At 66.5% G+C, this 22151-nt stretch overlaps 1 protein-coding gene across 1 annotated transcript in view; it reads left to right on the forward strand.

Annotated features, from left to right (window-relative positions):
* Positions 1 to 808: 808 nt before the first annotated feature.
* Positions 809 to 22151, forward strand: part of LOC148592291 (DNA polymerase delta catalytic subunit-like) — a gene marked incomplete at its 5' end in the record, with an annotated part of 50371 nt that continues 29028 nt past the window's right edge. Inside the window, 11 exon segments of the mRNA XM_088535259.1 lie at positions 809 to 941; positions 2358 to 2475; positions 4373 to 4513; positions 5470 to 5561; positions 5563 to 5599; positions 7058 to 7226; positions 10914 to 10983; positions 10985 to 11141; positions 15559 to 15725; positions 17895 to 17999; positions 21052 to 21192. Coding sequence (XP_088391385.1) covers positions 809 to 941; positions 2358 to 2475; positions 4373 to 4513; positions 5470 to 5561; positions 5563 to 5599; positions 7058 to 7226; positions 10914 to 10983; positions 10985 to 11141; positions 15559 to 15725; positions 17895 to 17999; positions 21052 to 21192 — 1330 coding nt within the window.

The raw sequence follows: 22151 nt of genomic DNA on the forward strand, positions 1-22151 counted from the left end.
CAGCCCCGGAAGCTCCGCCCCTCTCCCCGGCGGGCGGTTGGCGGGAGAGAAGCGCGCGGAGGAGACGGGTGAGGGGGGGGGAGCGGGAACGGGGGGGTCGGGGGGGGGTCGGGGGGGTCCTGAAATAACGGGGGGGTCCGGGGGGGCCTGAGGTAACGGGGGGGCCCATTTTAGGGGGGTCCCGGTTGTTTGGGGTCTCCGTGTGTCCCCCTCCCCCCAGGATGGAGGCTCCGGGGGGTCCCCGTTTTAGGGGGGTCCCTGTTCTGGGGGGGTCCCGGTTATTTGGGGGAGGTCCCTGATCTGGGGGGGGTCTCCGTTCCGGGGGGGTCCCGGTTCTTGAGGGGAGGTCCTGGTTCTTTGGGGGGTCCCGGTTCTTTGGGGGGGGTCTCCATTTTGTCCCCCCCCCCCCCCCCCAGGATGGAGGCTCCGGGGGGGTCCCTGTTCTGGGGGGTGGTCCCAGTTATTTGGGGGGGGGGGCGCAGTTATTTGGGGGGGGGGTCCCTGTTCTTTGGGGGGGTCTCCATTTTGTCCCCCCCCCCCAGGATGGAGGCTCCGGGGGGGGTCCCTGTTCCGAGGGGGGGTCCCGGTTATTCGGGGGGGTCTCCATGTTGCCCCCCCCCCCAGGATGGAGGCTCCGGGGGGGTCCCCGGTTCTTTGGGGGGGTCTCCATGTCCGTCCGTCCCCCCCAGGATGGAGGCTCCGGTGGGGGGTCTCTGTTCCGGGGGGGTCCCTGTTCTGGGGGGGGTCCCGGTTCTTCGTGGGGGGGTCCCGGTTATTCGGGGGGGTCTCCATGTTGCCCCCCCCCCAGGATGGAGGCCCCGCGGCGCCGGGGGGGTCCGGGGGGGCCGCCCGGCCCCTCCCCCTTCGAGGAGGAGCTGGCCCAGCTGGAGGAGCTGGAGGAGGAGCTGGGGGGGGGGACAGCCCCCCGCCCCCCGACCTCGGTGCGGGGGGGCAAGGGGGGGCAGGGGGGGCTATAGGGTGGGGGGGGCATGGGGCAGGAGGGGGGACATGGGGGGCTATAGGGTGGGGGGCTATAGGGTGGGGGGGTCATGGGGCGGGGGGGGCTTGGGGGGGCATGGGGGGCTATAGGGTGGGGGGGTCATGGGGCAGGAGGGGGGACATGGAGGGCTATAGGGTGGGGGGGTCATGGGGCGGGGGGGGCCATGGGGGGCTATAGGGTGGGGGGGTCATGGGGCGGGGGGGGCCATGGGGGGGTCATGGGGGGGCATGGGGGGCTATAGGGCGGGGGGGTCATGGGCAGGAGGGGGACATGGGGGGTCATGGGGCAGGAGGGGGGTCATGGGGGGGTCATGGGGCAGGAGGGGGGACATGGGGGGCTATAGGGTGGGGGGTCATGGGGCAGGAGGGGGGTCATGGGGGTCATGGGGGGCTATAGGGTGGGGGGCTATAGGGTGGGGGGGTCATGGGGCAGGAGGGGGGTCATGGGGGTCATGGGGCAAGACGGGGGTCATGGGGGGGTCATGGGGCAAGAGGGGGGTCATGGGGGCTATAGGGCGGGGGGTCATGGGGCAGGAGGGGGGTCATGGGGGGGCCATGGGGGGTCATGGGGCAGAAGGGGAGTTATGGGGGGGCTATAGGGTGGGGGGGTCATGGGGGGTCTTGGGGGGCTATAGGACGGGAGGTTCATTATGGGGGTCATTATGGGCAGGGGGTTATAGGGTGGGGACATGGGGGGGTCATGGGGCAGAAAGGAGGTTATGGGGGGCTATAGGGTGGGGGGGCCATGGGGCAGGAGGGGGGTCATGGGGGGGTCATGGGGCAGAAGGGGAGTTATGGGGGGTCATGGGCTGGGGGGGGGGTTGCTGGGGGGTCCCGGTTCGGGGGGTCCCGGTTTGGGGGGGTTGCTGGGGAGGGGTCATGGGGGTCCTGGGGGGGTCGCTGGGGGGGGGGGGTCATTGGGGTGTCCCCGTTTGGGGGGGTCTCTGGGGGGGGGTCCCAGTTCGGGAGGTCCCGGTTCGGGGGGGGTCGTTGGGGGGGGGTCCCGGTTCGAGGGGGTCATGGGGGGGGTCTCTGGGGGGTCCCGTTTTGGGGGGTTCCCGGTTCGGGGGGGTCGCTGGGGGGGTCATTGGGGTGTCCCTGTTTGGGGGGGTCGCTGGGGCGGTCCCGGTTCAGGGGGGGTCCCCGTTCAGGGGCGTCATGGGGGGGGTCTCTGGGGTGTCCCCGTTCGGGGGGGTCGCTGGGGGGGTCCCGGTTTGGGGGGTCCCCGTTCGGGGTGTCCCCGTTTCGGGGAGTCGCTGGGGGGTCCCGGTTGGGGGTGTCCCCGTTCGGGGGGGTCGCTGGGCCCGGCCGCTCCCCGGACGCCTGGGCCCCCCCCCCCCCCTCCCCCCCCCCCGCAGAGCCCCCCCCCCGCGGGGCTCCAGGTCAACCCCAAGTGGCGCCGCCCGGCGCCCCCCCCCCTGGACCCGGCCACGGAGCCGCTGCGGTTCCTGCAGCTGGAGCTGGATCACTACGAGGGTGCGGGAACGCCGGGAACGCCGGGAACAGCCGGAGACCCCCGGGGACACCCGGAACCCTAGAGACCCCCAGGGCCCCTGGGAACCTTTGGGAACCTCTGGGAACACCTGGGGAACACCAGGAACACCTGGGAAACTCCGGGAACACCTGGAACACCTGGAGACCCCTGGGAACACCTGGGACACCCCGGAACACCTGGGAACAATTGGAGACCCCCGGGAACACCTGGGAACACCTGGAGACCTCTGGGAACCCTGGGAAACCCCGGGAACACCTGGAGACCCCTGGGAACACCTGGGACACCCGGGAACACCTGGGAACAATTGGAGACCCCCGGGAACACCTGGGAACCCCTGGGAACCCCCGGAACCCCTAGAGACCCCCAGGGCCCCTGGGAACCTTTGGGAACCTCTGGGAACACCTGGGGAACACCAGGAACACCTGGGAACACCTGGAGACCCCCTGGGAACCCCTGGGAATACCTGGGAACCCTGGGAACACCTGGAGACCCCTGGGAACCCCTGGGAAAATCCGGGAACACCTGGGAACACCTGGAGACCCCCCGGGAACCCCCAGGAACACCTGGGAACCCTGGGAACACCTGGAGACCCCTGGGAACCCCTGGGAACCCTGGGAACCCCGGGAAACTCTGGAAGCCTCCGGGAACCCCGGGAACACCCGGAGCCCCTGGAGACCCCTGGAGACCCCCAGGGCCCCTGGGAACCTTTGGGAACCTCTGGGAACACCTGGAGACCCTTGGGAACATCTGAGAACCCCCGGAACCCCTGGAGACCCCTGGGGACCCCTTGGAACCCCTGGAGACCCCTCCGAAACCCCAGGAACCCCGGGAACACCTGGAGATCCCCGAGAACCCCCGGGAACCTCAAGGGAACCCCTGGGAACACCTGGAAAGCCCTGGAGACCCCTGAGCCCCTCAGGAGACCCCCGGGAACCTCTGGGAACAGCTGGGACACCCGGGAACCCCTGGAGACTCCCAGGAACCCCAGAGACCCCTCCAGGACCCCCCCGGAGCCCCCCAGGAAACCCCGGGACCCCAGAGACCCCCCCGGACACCCAGGACCCCAGGTCCCCTCTCCCGGTGTCCCCAGGGTCCCCCCGTGTCCCTCCACGGCCCCCATCTGGTGTCCCCAGGGTCCCTGGTGCACCGCCATGTCCCCAAGGTCCCCTGTCCCCATGGACCCAAGGTCCCCTGTCCCCAAGGTCCCCATGTCCCTGTGCTTGTGTCCCCCTGTCCCTGTGTTCATGTCCCCATGTCCCTGTGCTCATGTCCCCTGTCCCCAGGGTCCCCCCTGCCCGGCCGTGTCCCCATGTCCCCATGTCCCTGTGCTTGTGTCCCCCTGTCCCTGTGTTCATGTCCCCGTGTCCCTGTGCTCATGTCCCCGTGTCCCCTGTCCGCAGGGTCCCTGCTGCCCGGCTGTGTCCCCATGTCCCTGTGCTCATGTCCCCATGTCCTTGTGCTCATGTCCCCATGTCCCTGTGCTTGTGTCTCCCTGTCCCTGTGTTCATGTCCCCATGTCCCTGTCCCCGTGTCCCCATGTCCCCGTGCTCATGTCCCCATGTCCCCATGTCCCCGTGCTCTTGTCCCCTGTCCGCAGGGTCCCCTTTTCCGGCCATGTTCCCATGTCCTTGTGCTCATGTCCCCATGTCCCCATGTCCCCATGCTCATGTCCCCATGTCCCCGTGTCCCTGTGCTCATGTCCCCATGTCCCCTGTCCGCAGGGTCCCCGCTGCCCGGCCGTGTCCCCCTGTCCCTGTGTTCATGTCCCCATGTCCCCATGTCCCCATGTCCCCATGTCCCCATGTCCCCATGTCCCTGTCCCCGTGTCCCCATGTCCCCATGTCCCCGTGCTCATGTCCCCATGTCCCCTGTCCGCAGGGTCCCCGCTGCCCGGGATGCCGGGGGCCACCGAGGGCCCTGTCCCCATCATCCGCATGTTCGGTGTCACCGAGGGCGGTCACAGCGTCTGCTGCCACGTGCACGGCTTTGTCCCCTACTTCTACGTCCCCGCGCCCGAAGGTGAGGCCACCGTGTCCCCAATGTCCCTCTGTGTGTCCCCCTGTCCCCCCATGTCCTCCTGTCCCTTCTGTGGCCCCCCATGTCCTCCCATGTCCTCCCATGTCCCCCTGTGTCCCCATGTTCCCCTGTACCCCCATGTTCCCCTGTACCTCTTGTCCCCCCAATGTCCCCATGTCTCCCCTCATGTTCCAATGTCCCCCATGTCCCCAATATCCCCGTGTCCCCATGTCCCTGTCCCCAATATCCCCAAGTCCCCAGTGTCCCCCCGAAGTCCCCGGTGTCCCCATGTCCCCCATGTCCCCCATGTCCCCCATGTCCCCAATGTCCCCATGTCCCCGTCCCCATGTCCCCAGTGTCCCCCATGTCCCCCCGTGTCCCCTCACTGTCCCCATGTCCCCCATGTCCCCGTGTCCCCCCATGTCCCCAATGTCCCCTCACTGTCCCCATGTCCCCAATGTCCCCTCGCTGTCCCCAATGTCCCCTCGCTGTCCCCGTGTCCCCCCATGTCCCCCATGTCCCCTCACTGTCCCCATGTCCCCCATGTCCCCCATGTCCCCCATGTCCCCAATGTCCCCTCGTTGTCCCCATGTCCCCCATGTCCCCTCACTGTCCCCATGTCCCCCATGTCCCATGTCCCCAATGTCCCCTCACTGTCCCCATGTCCCCCATGTCCCCGTGTCCCCCCATGTCCCCCATGTCCCCTCACTGTCCCCATGTCCCCCATGTCCCCCATGTCCCCATGTCCCCTCACTGTCCCATTGTCCCCATTGTCCCCTCACTGTCCCCCATGTCCCCTCACTGTCTCCAATGTCCCCATGTCCCCATGTCCCCTCGCTGTCCCCATGTCCCCGTGTCCCCCCATGTCCCCTCACTGTCCCCATGTCCCCCATGTCCCCCATGTCCCCTCGCTGTCCCCGTGTCCCCCCATGTCCCCCCATTGTCCCCATTGTCCCCAGGTTTCGAGCCGTCCCAGCTGGCCGAGCTGCAGCGGGAGTTGGAGGCCGCTCTGCAGCGGGAGGCGCGGGGGGGGGGCGCGGGGGGGGCCCCCCCGCCTCGTCCTGGCCCTGGAGATGTGTCACAAGCAGAGTGAGTGTCACCGCGTCACCGCGTGTCACCGCGTCACTGCGTGTCACCGTGTCACCGTGTGGCACCGTGTCACCGCGCGTCACCGTGTGGCACCGTGTCACTGCGCGTCACCGTGTCACCACGCGTCACTGTGTCACCACGTCACCGCGTGTCACCACGTCACCGCACGTCACCGTGTGGCACCGTGTCACCGTGTGGCACCGTGTCACCATGCGTCACCGTGTCACCGCATCACCATGTGTCACCGTGTGTTACCGTGTGGCACCGCGACACCGTGTCACCGTGTGGTACCGCGTCACTGCATGTCACCGTGTGTCATCACGACACTGTGTGTCACCGCGTGGTACCATGTGTCACTGTGTGGTACTGCGTGGCACCGTGTGGCACTGTGTCACCGTGTGTCATCGCGTGGTACCGCGTGGTACCGCATCACCGCGTCACCATGTGGCACCGTGTGGTACCGTGTCACCGCGTGGTACCGTGTCACCGTGTCACTGCGTGTCCCTGTGTGTCACCGCGTCACCACGTGGCACCGTGTGGCACCGCGACACCGCGTCACCGTGTCACTGCGTGTCACCGTGTGGCACCGCGTCACCATGTGGCACCGTGTGGCACCGCGACACCGCGTCACCGCGTGTCACTGTGTCACTGCGTGTCACTGCGTGTAACCGTGTCACCGCGTCACCGCGCGTCACTGTGTGGCACCGCGTCACCGTGTGTCACTGTGTGGCACCGCGACACCGTGTCACCGCGTGGTACCACGTCACCGTGTGCCACCGTGTGTCATCGCGACACCGTGTGTCACCGCATGGTACCGCGTGGCACCGTGTGGCACTGTGTCACCGTGTGTCACCGCATGGTACCGTGTCACCGCGTCACTGCGTGTCCCTGTGTGTCACCGCGTCACCACCGTGTCACCGCGTGGCACCGCGTCACTGCATGTCCCTATGCATCCCCGCATACGCCCCCAGGCATGCTGGGCTCCCATGTCCCCTCATTGTCCCCATGTCCCCTCATTGTCCCCATGTCCCCATTGTCCCCATGTCCCCTCATTGTCCCCATTGTCTCCATTGTCCCCAGGCATGCTGGGCTCCCACGTCCCCTCATTGTCCCCATGTCCCCGCGGTGTCCCCTCATTGTCCCCATTGTCCCCAGGCATGCTGGGCTCCCAGGGCCCCTCATTGTCCCCGTGTCCCCTCATTGTCCCCATTGTCCCCATTGTCCCCAGGCATGCTGGGCTCCCATGTCCCCTCATTGTCCCCATGTCCCCTCACTGTCCCCATGTCCCCTCACTGTCCCCATTGTCCCCATTGTCTCCAGGCATGCTGGGCTCCCATGTCCCCATTGTCCCCATTGTCCCCTCATTGTCCCCTCATTGTCCCCATTGTCCCCATTGTCCCCTTACTGTCCCCATTGTCCCCATGTCCCCATTGTCCCCATTGTCCCCATTGTCCCCAGGCATGCTGGGCTACCAGGGCTCGTCGCTGTCCCCGTTCGTGCGGGTCCTCCTGGCCCTCCCCCGCCTCGTGGCCCCCGCGCGGCGGCTCCTGGAGCGGGGGCTGCGCTGGGGGGGGCTGGGGGTGCGACCGGCCCCCCCGTTCGAGGCCAACGTGGACTTCGAGATCAGGTGGGGACCCCCCCGGGAACACCCCCCCCGTGGGGACCCCCCGGGAAACACCCCCCCCCCGGGAACACCCCCCCAACGTGGGGACACCCCCGGAAACACCCCCCCCCCCGGGAAACAACCCCCCCCCGGGAACTGCCCCCCGAGAAACACCCCCCCGGAAACCTCCCCCCCCATGGGGAATCCCCCTGGGAAACACCCCCCCCCAACGTGGGGACCCCCCCCAGGAAACACCCCCCCCCGCATGGGGAACCCCCCTGGAAACACCCACCCCATGGGGACCCCCCCCCGGGAAACACCCCCCTCGTGGGGACCCCCCCCCCCCGGAAACACCCCCCCTAGGAAACACCCCCCCCGTGGGGACCCCCCGGGAAACACCCCCCCATGGGGACCCCTCCCCGGAAACACACCCCCCAACGTGGGGACCCCCCCCGGAAACACCCCCCCCCCCGGGAAACACCCCCCCCACCGTGGGGACCCCCCCCGGGAAACACCCCCCCAACGTGGGGACCCCCCCGGGAAACACCCCCCCCAACGTGGACCCTCCCCCCCGGGAAACACCCCCCCCCCCCAATGTGGGGACCCCCTGGGAAACACCCCCCCGTGGGGACCCCCCCCGGGAAACATCCCCCCCAACGTGGGGACCCCCCCCGGGAAACACCCCCCTCGTGGGGACCCCCCCCCGGGAAACACCCCCCCCAACGTGGGGACCCCCCTCCCCGGGAAACACCCCCCAACGTGGGGACCCCCCCGGGAGACTCCCCCCGAGAGACCCCCCCCCCCCCGTGGGGAAACCCCCCAGGGAATCCCCCCTCCGAGACCCCCTCCGGGAATCCCCCCTCCGGGAACCCCCTGCAGGGAAACCCCCTGTGGGGAACCCCCCGGGAAACCCCCCAGGGAATCCCCCTCCTCTGGGAACCCCCCCGGGAAACCCCCCCTGTGGGGAAACCCCCCTGGGAACCCCCTGGGGAGCCTCCCAGGGAGCCCCCCCCCAGGAACCCCCCCTTGAACCCCCCTGCAGGGAACCCCCCCCTCAGGGATCCCCCCCGGGGAACCCCCCCCCACCCCCGAGGAATCCCCCCTGGGGAAATCCCCTGGGGAACTCCCCCCCACCCAGGGAACCCCCCCCCGGGAATTCCCCCCCCTTCCAGGGACCCCTCCCCCAGGGAAATGCCCCCCTCCCCAGGGAAACTGACCCCCCCCGAGGGGACATAGACCCCCCCCCCATCCTGACCCCCGTGTCCCCCCCTCCATGTGTCCCCCCACATCCCCCCATGGCCCAACTAACCCCAACCAGGTCCCCCTTTACCCCCCCATGTCCCCCATATCCCCCCATGTCCCCATATCCCCCCATGTCCCCATATCCCCCCGTGTCCCCCGCGGTGACGCGTGTCCCCCTGTCCCCAGGTTCATGGTGGACGGGGACAACCCCCATGTCCCCCCATATCCCCCCATGTCCCCTGCGGTGACGCGTGTCCCCCTGTCCCCCTGTCCCCAGGTTCATGGTGGACGGGGACATCCCCAATGTCCCCCTTGTCCCCAATGTCCCCCATATCCCCCAAAGTCCCCCAATGTCCCCATGTCCCCCCATGTCCCTGTGTCCCCCGCGGTGACGCGTTTCCCCGTGTCCCCCTGTCCCCAGGTTCATGGTGGACGGGGACATCCCCCATGTCCCCCCATATACCCCCATGTCCCCCATATCCCCCCATGTCCCCATGTCCCCCACGGTGACGCGTGTCCCCCTGTCCCCAGGTTCATGGTGGACGGGGACATCCCCAATGTCCCCCTTGTCCCCAATGTCCCCCATATTCCCCCAAGTCCCCCAATGTCCCCATATCCCCCCGTGTCCCCATGTCCCCTGCGGTGACACATGTCCCCGTGTCCCCCTGTCCCCAGGTTCATGGTGGACGGGGACATCCCCAATGTCCCCCTTGTCCCCAATGTCCCCCGTATTCCCCAAAGTCCCCCAATGTCCCCATATCCCCCCGTGTCCCCATGTCCCCTGCGGTGACACGTGTCCCCGTGTCCCCCTGTCCCCAGGTTCATGGTGGACGGGGACATCCCCCATATCCCCCCATATCGCCCCATGTCCCCCGTGGTGACGCGTGTCCCCCTGTCCCCAGGTTCATGGTGGACGGGGACATCCCCCATGTCCCCCTTGTCCCCAATGTCCCCATATTCCCCCAAGTCCCCCAATGTCCCCATATCCCCCCGTGTCCCCATGTCCCCCGCGGTGACACATGTCCCCCTGTCCCCCTGTCCCCAAGTTCATGGTGGACAGGGACATCCCCCATGTCCCCATGTCCCCGCGGTGATGCGTGTCCCCGTGTCCCCCTGTCCCCAGGTTCATGGTGGACGGGGACATCCCCCATATCCTCCCATGTCCCCCATGTCCCCATATCCCCCCATATCCGCCCGTGTCCGCCGCGGTGATGCGTGTCCCCGTGTCCCCCTGTCCCCAGCTTCATGGTGGACGGGGACATCCCCAATGTCCCCCATATTCCCCAAAGTCCCCCAATGTCCCCATGTCCCCCCGTGTCCCCATGTCCCCCGTGGTGACGCGTGTCCCCGTGTCCCCCTGTCCCCAGGTTCATGGTGGACAGGGACATCCCCCATGTCCCCATGTCCCCCGCGGTGACACATGTCCCCGTGTCCCCAAGTTCATGGTGGACGGGGACATCCCCCATGTCCCCATGTCCCCCGTGGTGACGCGTGTCCCCCTGTCCCCAGCTTCATGGTGGACAGGGACATCCCCAATGTCCCCCTTGTCCCCAATGTCCCCCATATTCCCCAAAGTCCCCCAATGTCCCCATATCCCCCCGTGTCCCCATGTCCCCCGCGGTGACGCGTGTCCCCGTGTCCCCCTGTCCCAGCTTCATGGTGGACAGGGACATCCCCCCATGTCCCCATGTCCCCCGCGGTGACGCGTGTCCCCGTGTCCCCAGGTTCATGGTGGACGGGGACATCCCCCATGTCCCCTCATATCCCCCATGTCCCCATATCCCCCCATATCCCCCCATGTCCCCCATGTCCCCATATCCCCCCATATCCCCCCGTGTCCCCTGCGGTGACGCGTGTCCCCCTGTCCCCCTGTCCCCAGGTTCATGGTGGACGGGGACATCCCCCATGTCCCCCTTGTCCCCAATGTCCCCCATATTCCCCCAAGTCCCCCAATGTCCCCATGTCCCCCCATGTCCCTGTGTCCCCCGCGGTGACGCGTGTCCCTGTGTCCCCAGGTTCATGGTGGACGGGGACATCCCCCATGTCCCCCTTGTCCCCAATGTCCCCCATATTCCCCCAAGTCCCCCAATGTCCCCATATCCCCCGTGTCCCCATGTCCCCCATGTCCTCTCATGTCCCCATATCCCCCCGTGGTCCCCATGTCCACCGCGGTGACACATGTCCCCGTGTCCCCCTGTCCCCAGGTTCATGGTGGACGGGGACATCCCCCATGTCCCCCCATATCCCCCATGTCCCCCATGTCCTCTCATGTCCCCATATCCCCCCGTGTCCCCGTGTCCCCCGCGGTGACACATGTCCCCGTGTCCCCCTGTCCCCAGGTTCATGGTGGACGGGGACATCCCCCATATCCCCCCATATCCCCCCCATGTCCCCATATCCCCCCATGTCCCCATATCCCCCCATATCCCCCCGTGTCGCCCACGGTGACACATGTCCCCCTGTCCCCAGGTTCATGGTGGACGGGGACATCGTTGGCTGCAGTTGGGTGGAGCTGCCCCCCGGGCGGTACCGGCTGCGGGGGGGGGCAGGAACGGGGCCCCCCCCCCCTCACCCTGTGCCAGCTGGAGACGGACGTGGCCTGGGGGGGACTCAAGAGCCACCGACCCGAGGGGACCTGGCTGCGCCTGGCACCGCTGAGGGTGCTGAGCATGGACATCGAGTGTGCGGGGCGCAAAGGTGGGACATGGGGACATGGGGACACCTTGGGGACACCTTGGGGACATGGGACACCTTGGGGACATGGGGACACCTTGGGGACACCTTGGGGACACCTTGGGGACACCTTGGGGACCTGGCTGCGCCTGGCACCGCTGAGGGTGCTGAGCATGGACATCGAGTGTGCGGGGCGCAAAGGTGGGACATGGGGACACCTTGGGGACATGGGGACACCTTGGGGACATGGGGACACCTTGGGGACACCTTGGGGACACCTTGGGGACACCTTGGGGACCTGGCTGCGCCTGGCACCGCTGAGGGTGCTGAGCATGGACATCGAGTGTGCGGGGCGCAAAGGTGGGACATGGGGACACCTTGGGGACACCTTGGGGACACCTTGGGGACACCTTGGGGACACCTCGGGGACACCTTGGGGACACCTTGGGGACCTGGCTGCGCCTGGCACCGCTGCGGGTGCTGAGCATGGACATCGAGTGTGCGGGGCGCAAAGGTGGGACAGGGGACATGGGGACACCTTGGGGACACCTTGGGGACATGGGGACACCTTGGGGACATGGGGACACCTTGGGGACACCTTGGGGACATGGGGACACCTTGAGGACATGGGGACACCTTGGGGACCTGGCTGCGGCTGGCACCGCTGCGAGTGCTGAGCATGGACATCGAGTGTGCGGGGCGCAAAGGTGGGACATGGGGACATGGGGACACCTTGGGGACACCTTGGGGACCTGGGGACACCTTGGGGACACCTTGGGGACACCTTGGGGACACCTTGGGGACCTGGCTGCGCCTGGCACCGCTGAGGGTGCTGAGCATGGACATCGAGTGTGCGGGGCGCAAAGGTGGGACAGGGGACATGGGGACACCTTGGGGACACCTTGGGGACATGGGGACACCTTGGGGACCTGGCTGCGCCTGGCACCGCTGAGGGTGCTCAGCATGGACATCGAGTGTGCGGGGCGCAAAGGTGGGACATGGGGACACCTTGGGGACATGGGGACACCTTGGGGACACCTTGGGGACACCTTGGGGACACCTTGGGGACATGGGGACACCTTGGGGACATGGGGACACCTTGGGGACACCTTGGGGACCTGGCTGCGCCTGGCACCGCTGAGAGTGCTGAGCATGGACATCGAGTGTGCGGGGCGCAAAGGTGGGACATGGGGACACCTTGGGGACATGGGGACACCTTGGGGACACCTTGGGGACACCTTGGGGACCTGGCTGCGCCTGGCACCGCTGAGAGTGCTGAGCATGGACATCGAGTGTGCGGGGCGCAAAGGTGGGACCGGGGACACCTTGGGGACACCTTGGGGACACCTTGGGGACCTGGCTGCGCCTGGCACCGCTGCGAGTGCTGAGCATGGACATCGAGTGTGCGGGGCGCAAAGGTGGGACATGGGGACACCTTGGGGACACCTTGGGGACATGGGGACACCTTGGGGACATGGGGACACCTTGGGGACACCTTGGGGACACCTTGGGGACATGGGGACACCTTGGGGACCTGGCTGCGCCTGGCACCGCTGCGAGTGCTGAGCATGGACATCGAGTGTGCGGGGCGCAAAGGTGGGACATGGGGACATGGGGACACCTTGGGGACATGGGGACACCTTGGGGACACCTTGGGGACACCTTGGGGACATGGGGACACCTCGGGGACACCTTGGGGACATGGGGACACCTTGGGGACACCTTGGGGACACCTTGGGGACACCTTGGGGACCTGGCTGCGCCTGGCACCGCTGCGAGTGCTGAGCATGGACATCGAGTGTGCGGGGCGCAAAGGTGGGACCTGGGGACACCTTGGGGACACCTTGGGGACACCTTGGGGACACCTTGGGGACACCTTGGGGACACCATGGGGACACCTTGGGGACCTGGCTGCGCCTGGCACCGCTGCGAGTGCTGAGCATGGACATCGAGTGTGCGGGGCGCAAAGGTGGGACATGGGGACACCTTGGGGACACCTTGGGGACACCTTGGGGACACCTTGGGGACACCTTGGGGACATGGGGACACCTTGGGGACCTGGCTGCGCCTGGCACCGCTGCGAGTGCTGAGCATGGACATCGAGTGTGCGGGGCGCAAAGGTGGGACATGGGGACACCTTGGGGACACCTTGGGGACACCTTGGGGGCATGGGGACACCTTGGGGACACCTTGGGGACACCTTGGGGACCTGGCTGCGCCTGGCACCGCTGCGAGTGCTGAGCATGGACATCGAGTGTGCGGGGCGCAAAGGTGGGACATGGGGACATGGGGACACCTTGGGGACACCTTGGGGACCTGGGGACACCTTGGGGACACCTTGGGGACACCTTGGGGACACCTTGGGGACCTGGCTGCGCCTGGCACCGCTGAGGGTGCTGAGCATGGACATCGAGTGTGCGGGGCGCAAAGGTGGGACATGGGGACATGGGGACACCTTGGGGACACCTTGGGGACACCTTGGGGACACCTTGGGGACCTGGCCGCGCCTGGCACCGCTGAGGGTGCTGAGCATGGACATCGAGTGTGCGGGGCGCAAAGGTGGGACAGGGGACATGGGGACACCTTGGGGACACCTTGGGGACATGGGGACACCTTGGGGACCTGGCTGCGCCTGGCACCGCTGCGAGTGCTGAGCATGGACATCGAGTGTGCGGGGCGCAAAGGTGGGACATGGGGACATGGGGACACCTTGGGGACACCTTGGGGACACCTTGGGGACATGGGGACACCTTGGGGACCTGGCTGCGCCTGGCACCGCTGCGAGTGCTGAGCATGGACATCGAGTGTGCGGGGCGCAAAGGTGGGACAGGGGACATGGGGACACCTCGGGGACACCTTGGGGACATGGGGACACCTTGGGGACATGGGGACACCTTGGGGACACCTTGGGGACCTGGGGACACCTTGGGGACCTGGCTGCGCCTGGCACCGCTGCGAGTGCTGAGCATGGACATCGAGTGTGCGGGGCGCAAAGGTGGGACATGGGGACACCTTGGGGACACATTGGGGACACCTTGGGGACACCTTGGGGACACCTTGGGGACATGGGGACACCTTGGGGACACCTTGGGGACACCTTGGGGACCTGGCTGCGCCTGGCACCGCTGCGAGTGCTGAGCATGGACATCGAGTGTGCGGGGCGCAAAGGTGGGACATGGGGACACCTTGGGGACACCTTGGGGACACCTTGGGGACATGGGGACACCTTGGGGACCTGGCTGCGCCTGGCACCGCTGCGAGTGCTGAGCATGGACATCGAGTGTGCGGGGTGCAAAGGTGGGACTTGGGGACACCTCGGGGACACCTTGGGGACACCATGGGGACACCTTGGGGACACCTTGGGGACACCTTGGGGACACCTTGGGGACACCTTGGGGACCTGGCTGCGCCTGGCACCGCTGTGAGTGCTGAGCATGGACATCGAGTGTGCGGGGCGCAAAGGTGGGACATGGGGACATGGGGACACCTTGGGGACACCTTGGGGACCTGGGGACACCTTGGGGACACCTTGGGGACACCTTGGGGACACCTTGGGGACCTGGCTGCGCCTGGCACCGCTGAGGGTGCTGAGCATGGACATCGAGTGTGCGGGGCGCAAAGGTGGGACATGGGGACATGGGGACACCTTGGGGACACCTTGGGGACACCTTGGGGACACCTTGGGGACCTGGCTGCGCCTGGCACCGCTGCGAGTGCTGAGCATGGACATCGAGTGTGCGGGGCGCAAAGGTGGGACATGGGGACATGGGGACACCTTGGGGACATGGGGACACCTTGGGGACACCTTGGGATATTCCCGGAGGAAATATCCACAGGGATATTCCCGGAGCCGGATGTCGTGCTCCTGGAGCCGGGGGGGATGCGAGATCCCGGATCCAAGGGGGATGCAGGATCCATTCACTCCATGTTGTCCCATTCCACAGGGATCTTCCCGGAGCAGGACACCATGATCCCGGATCCAAGGGGGATGCAGGATCCATTCCCTCCATGTTGTCCCATTCCATAGGGATCTTCCCGGAGCAGGACACCATGATCCCGGATCCAAGGGGGATGCAGGATCCATTCACTCCACGTTGTCCCATTCCATAGGGATCTTCCCGGAGCAGGACACCATGATCCCGGATCCAAGGGGGATGCAGGATCCATTCACTCCACGTTGTCCCATTCCACAGGGATCTTCCCGGAGCAGGACACCATGATCCCGGATCCAAGGGGGCTGCAGGATCCATTCACTCCATGTTGTCCCGTTCCATAGGGATCTTCCCGGAGCAGGACACCATGATCCCGGATCCGAGGGGGATGCAGGATCCATTCACTCCATGTTGTCCCATTCCACAGGGATCTTCCCGGACCAGACGCCGTGATCCCGGATCCAAGGGGGATGCAGGATCCATTCACTCCATGTTGTCCCATTCCACAGGGATCTTCCCGGAGCCGGAGCACGACGCCGTGATCCAGGTGGCCGGGCTGGTCCAGCGCCAGGGCGAGCGGGAGCCGTTTGTGAGGGTGGTCCTGACCCTGGGGAGCTGCGCGCCCATCGTGGGGTCCCAGGTCCTGAGCTGGGACACGGAGCGGGAGCTGCTGCAGGTGACACTGGGGACATGGGGACATTGGGGACATTGGGGACATTGGGGACATTGGGGACATTGGGGACATTGTTCACCCTGGGGAGCTGCGCGCCCATCGTGGGGTCCCAGGTCCTGAGCTGGGACACGGAGCGGGAGCTGCTGCAGGTGACACTGGGGACACGGGGACATTGGGGACATTGGGGACATTGGGGACATGGGGACATTGGGGACATTGTTCACCCTGGGGAGCTGCGCGCCCATCGTGGGGTCCCAGGTCCTGAGCTGGGACACGGAGCGGGAGCTGCTGCAGGTGACACTGGGGACATTGGGGACATTGGGGACATTGGGGACATTGGGGACATTGTTCACCCTGGGGAGCTGCTGCAGGTGACACTGGGGACACGGAGGGGACATTGGGGACATTGGGGACATTGGGGACATTGTTCACCCTGGGGAGCTGCGCGCCCATCGTGGGGTCCCAGGTCCTGAGCTGGGACACGGAGCGGGAGCTGCTGCAGGTGACACTGGGGACATGGGGACATTGGGGACATTGGGGACATTGTTCACCCTGGGGAGCTGCTGCAGGTGACACTGGGGACATGGGGACATTGGGGACATTGGGGACATTGTTCACCCTGGGGAGCTGCGCGCCCATCGTGGGGTCCCAGGTCCTGAGCTGGGACACGGAGCGGGAGCTGCTGCAGGTGACACTGGGGACACGGGGACATTGGGGACATTGGGGACATTGGGGACATTGGGGACATTGGGGACATTGTTCACCCTGGGGAGCTGCGCGCCCATCGTGGGGTCCCAGGTCCTGAGCTGGGACACGGAGCGGGAGCTGCTGCAGGTGACACTGGGGACATGGGGACATGGGGACATTGGGGACATTGGGGACATTGGGGACATTGGGGACACGGGGACATTGGGGACATTGGGGACATTGGGGACATTGGGGACATTGTTCACCCTGGGGAGCTGCGCACCCATCGTGGGGTCCCAGGTCCTGAGCTGGGACACGGAGCGGGAGCTGCTGCAGGTGACACTGGGGACACTGGGGACATTGGGGACATTGGGGACATTGGGGACATTGGGGACATTGTTCACCCTGGGGAGCTGCGCGCCCATCGTGGGGTCCCAGGTCCTGAGCTGGGACACGGAGCGGGAGCTGCTGCAGGTGACACTGGGGACACTGGGGACATTGGGGACATGGGGACATTGGGGACATTGGGGACATTGTTCACCCTGGGGAGCTGCTGCAGGTGACATTGGGGACATTGGGGACATGGGGACATTGGGGACATTGTTCACCCTAGGGAGCTGCTGCAGGTGACACTGGGGACACGGGGACATGGGGACATTGGGGACATTGGGGACATTGGGGACATGGGGACATGGGGACATTGGGGACATTGTTCACCCAAGGGAGCTGCTGCAGGTGACACTGGGGACATTGGGGACATTGGGGACATTGGGGACATTGTTCACCCTGGGGAGCTGCTGCAGGTGACACTGGGGACACGGGGACATTGGGGACATTGGGGACATTGGGGACATTGTTCACCCTGGGGAGCTGCTGCAGGTGACACTGGGGACATTGGGGACATTGGGGACATTGGGGACATTGTTCACCCTAGGGAGCTGCTGCAGGTGACACTGGGGACATTGGGGACATTGGGGACATTGGGGACATTGTTCACCCTAGGGAGCTGCTGCAGGTGACACTGGGGACATTGGGGACATTGGGGACATTGGGGACATTGGGGACATTGGGGACATTGTTCACCCTGGGGAGCTGCGCGCCCATCGTGGGGTCCCAGGTCCTGAGCTGGGACACGGAGCGGGAGCTGCTGCAGGTGACACTGGGGACACTGGGGACACGGGGACATTGGGGACATTGTTCACCCTAGGGAGCTGCTGCAGGTGACACTGGGGACATTGGGGACATGGGGACATTGGGGACATTGAGTTGACACTGGGGACACTGAGGGGACATTGGGGACACTGAGGTGACACTGGGGACATTGGGGACATTGAGGGGACACTGAGGTGACACTGGGGACATTGAGGTGACACTGGGGACATTGGGGACATTGGGGACATTGAGGGGACACTGAGGTGACACTGGGGACACGGAGGGGACATTGGGGACATTGGGGACACGCCGCTCTCCCCGTTGTCCCCTCAGGCCTTCGCCGAGTTCGTGCGGGTCGTGGACCCCGACATCGTCACCGGCTACAACGTGCAGAACTTCGACCTGCCCTACCTGCTGCGGCGGGCGGAGGTGCTGAAGGTACCGACCCACTGCGCCCCATAGCGCCCCATGGCACCCCATAGCACCCCATAGCACCACAGCCACCCCATAGCACCCACACGTACCCCATAGCACCCCATAGCACCCAGATCTGCCCTACCTGCTGCGGCGGGCGGAGGTGCTGAAGGTGAGACCCATAGCGCCCCATAGCGCCCCATAGCGCCCCATAGCACCCACTGCGACCCACATGTACCCCATAGCACCCAGACCTGCCCTACCTGCTGCGGCGGGCCGAGGTGCTGAAGGTACCGACCCACTGCGCCCCATAGCGCCCCATAGCACCCCATAGCGCCCCATAGCACCCACTGCGACCCACATATACCCCATAGCACCCACACGTACCCCATAGCGCCCCATAGCACCCCATAGCACCCAGACCTGCCCTACCTGCTGCGGCGGGCGGAGGTGCTGAAGGTACCGACCCACTGCGCCCCATAGCGCCCCATAGCACCAATAGCGCCCCATAGCACCCCATAGCACCCACTGCGACCCATAGCGCCCCATAGCACCCACTGTGCCCCATAGCACCCACATGTACCCCATAGCACCCACACGTACCCCATAGCACCCAGACCTGCCCTACCTGCTGCGGCGGGCGGAGGTGCTGAAGGTACCGTCCCACTGCGACCCATAGCGCCCCATAGCGCCCCATAGCACCCCATAGCACCCCATGGCACCCCATAGCACCACAGCCACCCCATAGCACCCAGACCTGCCCCACCTGCTGCGGCGGGCGGAGGTGCTGAAGGTGAGACCCATAGCGCCCCATAGTGCCCCATAGCGCCCCATAGCGCCCCATGGCACCCCATAGCACCACAGCCACCCCATAGCACCCAGACCTGCCCTACCTGCTGCGGCGGGCGGAGGTGCTGAAGGTACCGACCCACTGCGACCCACTGCGACCCATAGCGCCCCATAGCACCCACTGCGACCCACATGTACCCCATAGCACCCACAGCCACCCCATAGCACCCACTGCACCCCATAGCACCCCATAGCACCCAGACCTGCCCTACCTGCTGCGGCGGGCGGAGGTGCTGAAGGTACCGACCCACTGCGACCCATAGCGCCCCATAGCACCCACTGCGACCCACATGTACCCCATAGCACCCATAGCACCCCATAGCACCCCATAGCACCCACTGCGATACATAGCACCCCATAGCGCCCCATAGCGCCCCATAGCGCCCACACGTACCCCATAGCGCCCCATAGCACCCAGGCCTGCCCCACCTGCCGCGGCGGGTCCCCATTGTCCCCATTGTCCCCGATGTCCCCGATGTCCCCATTGTCCCCATTGTCCCCTCGATGTCCCCAGGTCCCCGATGCCACCCTCCTGGGCCGCACGCGCGGGCGCCGCTCGCTGCTCCCATGTCCCCAATGTCCCCATTGTCCCCATTGTCCCCGATGTCCCCAATGTCCCCAATGTCCCCAATGTCCCCATTGTCCCCAATGTCCCCATTGTCCCCAGGTCCCCGATGCCACCCTCCTGGGCCGCACGCGCGGGCGCTGCTCGCTGCTCCCATGTCTCCGATGTCCCCGATGTCCCCATTGTCCCCATTGTCCCCCCATTGTCCCCAGGTCCCCGATGCCACCCTCCTGGGCCGCACGCGCGGGCGCCGCTCGCTGCTCCCATGTCCCCGATGTCCCCAATGTCCCCGATGTCCCCAATGTCCCCATGTCCCCAATGTCCCCGATGTCCCCATTATTCCCATTGTCCCCGTTGTCCCCATTGTCCCCGATGTCCCCATTGTCCCCAATGTCCCCATTGTCCCAGGTCCCCGATGCCACCCTCCTGGGCCGCACGCGCGGGCGCCGCTCGCTGCTCCCATGTCCCCAATGTCCCCATTATTCCTATTGTCCCCAATGTCCCCATTGTCCCAGGTCCCCGATGCCACCCTCCTGGGCCGCACGCATGGGCGCCACTCGCTGCTCCCATGTCCCCAATGTCCCCATTATTCCCATTGTCCCCAATGTCCCCATTGTCCCAGGTCCCCGATGCCACCCTCCTGGGCCGCACGCGCGGGCGCTGCTCGCTGCTCCCATGTCTCCGATGTCCCCGATGTCCCCATTGTCCCCATTGTCCCCCCATTGTCCCCAGGTCCCCGATGCCACCCTCCTGGGCCGCACGCGCGGGCGCCGCTCGCTGCTCCCATGTCCCCGATGTCCCCAATGTCCCCGATGTCCCCAATGTCCCCATGTCCCCAATGTCCCCGATGTCCCCATTATTCCCATTGTCCCCGTTGTCCCCATTGTCCCCGATGTCCCCATTGTCCCCAATGTCCCCATTGTCCCAGGTCCCCGATGCCACCCTCCTGGGCCGCACGCGCGGGCGCCGCTCGCTGCTCCCATGTCCCCAATGTCCCCATTATTCCTATTGTCCCCAATGTCCCCATTGTCCCAGGTCCCCGATGCCACCCTCCTGGGCCGCACGCATGGGCGCCACTCGCTGCTCCCATGTCCCCAATGTCCCCATTATTCCCATTGTCCCCAATGTCCCCATTGTCCCAGGTCCCCGATGCCACCCTCCTGGGCCGCACGCGCGGGCGCTGCTCGCTGCTCCCATGTCTCCGATGTCCCCGATGTCCCCATTGTCCCCATTGTCCCCCCATTGTCCCCAGGTCCCCGATGCCACCCTCCTGGGCCGCACGCGCGGGCGCCGCTCGCTGCTCCCATGTCCCCGATGTCCCCAATGTCCCCGATGTCCCCAATGTCCCCATGTCCCCAATGTCCCCGATGTCCCCATTATTCCCATTGTCCCCGTTGTCCCCATTGTCCCCGATGTCCCCATTGTCCCCAATGTCCCCATTGTCCCAGGTCCCCGATGCCACCCTCCTGGGCCGCACGCGCGGGCGCCGCTCGCTGCTCCCATGTCCCCAATGTCCCCATTATTCCTATTGTCCCCAATGTCCCCATTGTCCCAGGTCCCCGATGCCACCCTCCTGGGCCGCACGCATGGGCGCCACTCGCTGCTCCCATGTCCCCAATGTCCCCATTATTCCCATTGTCCCCAATGTCCCCATTGTCCCAGGTCCCCGATGCCACCCTCCTGGGCCGCACGCGCGGGCGCCGCTCGCTGCTCCGTGACGTCACCTTCCAGTCGCGGCAGCTGGGACGGCGCGAGAACAAGAGGGTGACGATGGAGGGACGCGTCCAGCTGGACCTGCTGCAGGTGACAATGGGACATGGGGACATGGGGACAGGGAGGGACGCGTCCAGCTGGACCTGCTGCAGGTGACAATGGGACATGGGGACACCGTGGGGACATGGGGACACGGGGACAGGGAGGGACGCGTCCAGCTGGACCTGCTGCAGGTGACAATGGGACATGGGGACACCGTGGGGACATGGGGACACCGCGGGGACATGGGGACACCCTGGGGACACGGGGAGGGGTCACCATGGAGGGACGCGTCCAGCTGGACCTGCTGCAGGTGGCACCATGGGGACATGGGGACACCGTGGGGACATGGGGACAGGGGGATGGGGAGGGACGCGTCCAGCTGGACCTGCTGCAGGTGACACCATGGGGGGACATGGGGACACCGTGGGGACATGGGGACACCATGGGGACATGGGGACACGGGGACGGGGAGGGGCACGTCCAGCTGGACCTGCTGCAGGTGACACCGCGGGGACACTGCGGGGACACCTTGGGGACATGGGGACACCGCGGGGACACGGGGAGGGGTCACCATGGAGGGACGCGTCCAGCTGGACCTGCTGCAGGTGACACCGCGGGGACACCATGGGGACATGGGGACACTGTGGGGACACTGTGGGGACACAGGGACAGGGAGGGACGCGTCCAGCTGGACCTGCTGCAGGTGACACCACAGGGACACCACGGGGACACCACGGGGACACCACGGGGACACCATGGGGACATGGGGACACGGGGAGGGGTCACCATGGAGGGGCGCGTCCAGCTGGACCTGCTGCAGGTGACACCGCGGGGACACCATGGGGACACAGGGACACCATGGGGACATGGAGACAGCATGTAGGGACATGGGGACATGGGGAGGGGTCACCATGGAGGGACGCATCCAGCTGGACCTGCTGCAGGTGACATGGGGACACCATAGGGACATGGGGACACCGTGGGGACACCGTGGGGACACGGGGACA

Source organism: Tinamus guttatus, unplaced genomic scaffold, assembly GCF_059628265.1.
Source record: "Tinamus guttatus ecotype Peru unplaced genomic scaffold, ASM5962826v1 Tinamus_guttatus_pri_ptg000626l, whole genome shotgun sequence".
Lineage (NCBI taxonomy): Eukaryota > Metazoa > Chordata > Aves > Tinamiformes > Tinamidae > Tinamus > Tinamus guttatus.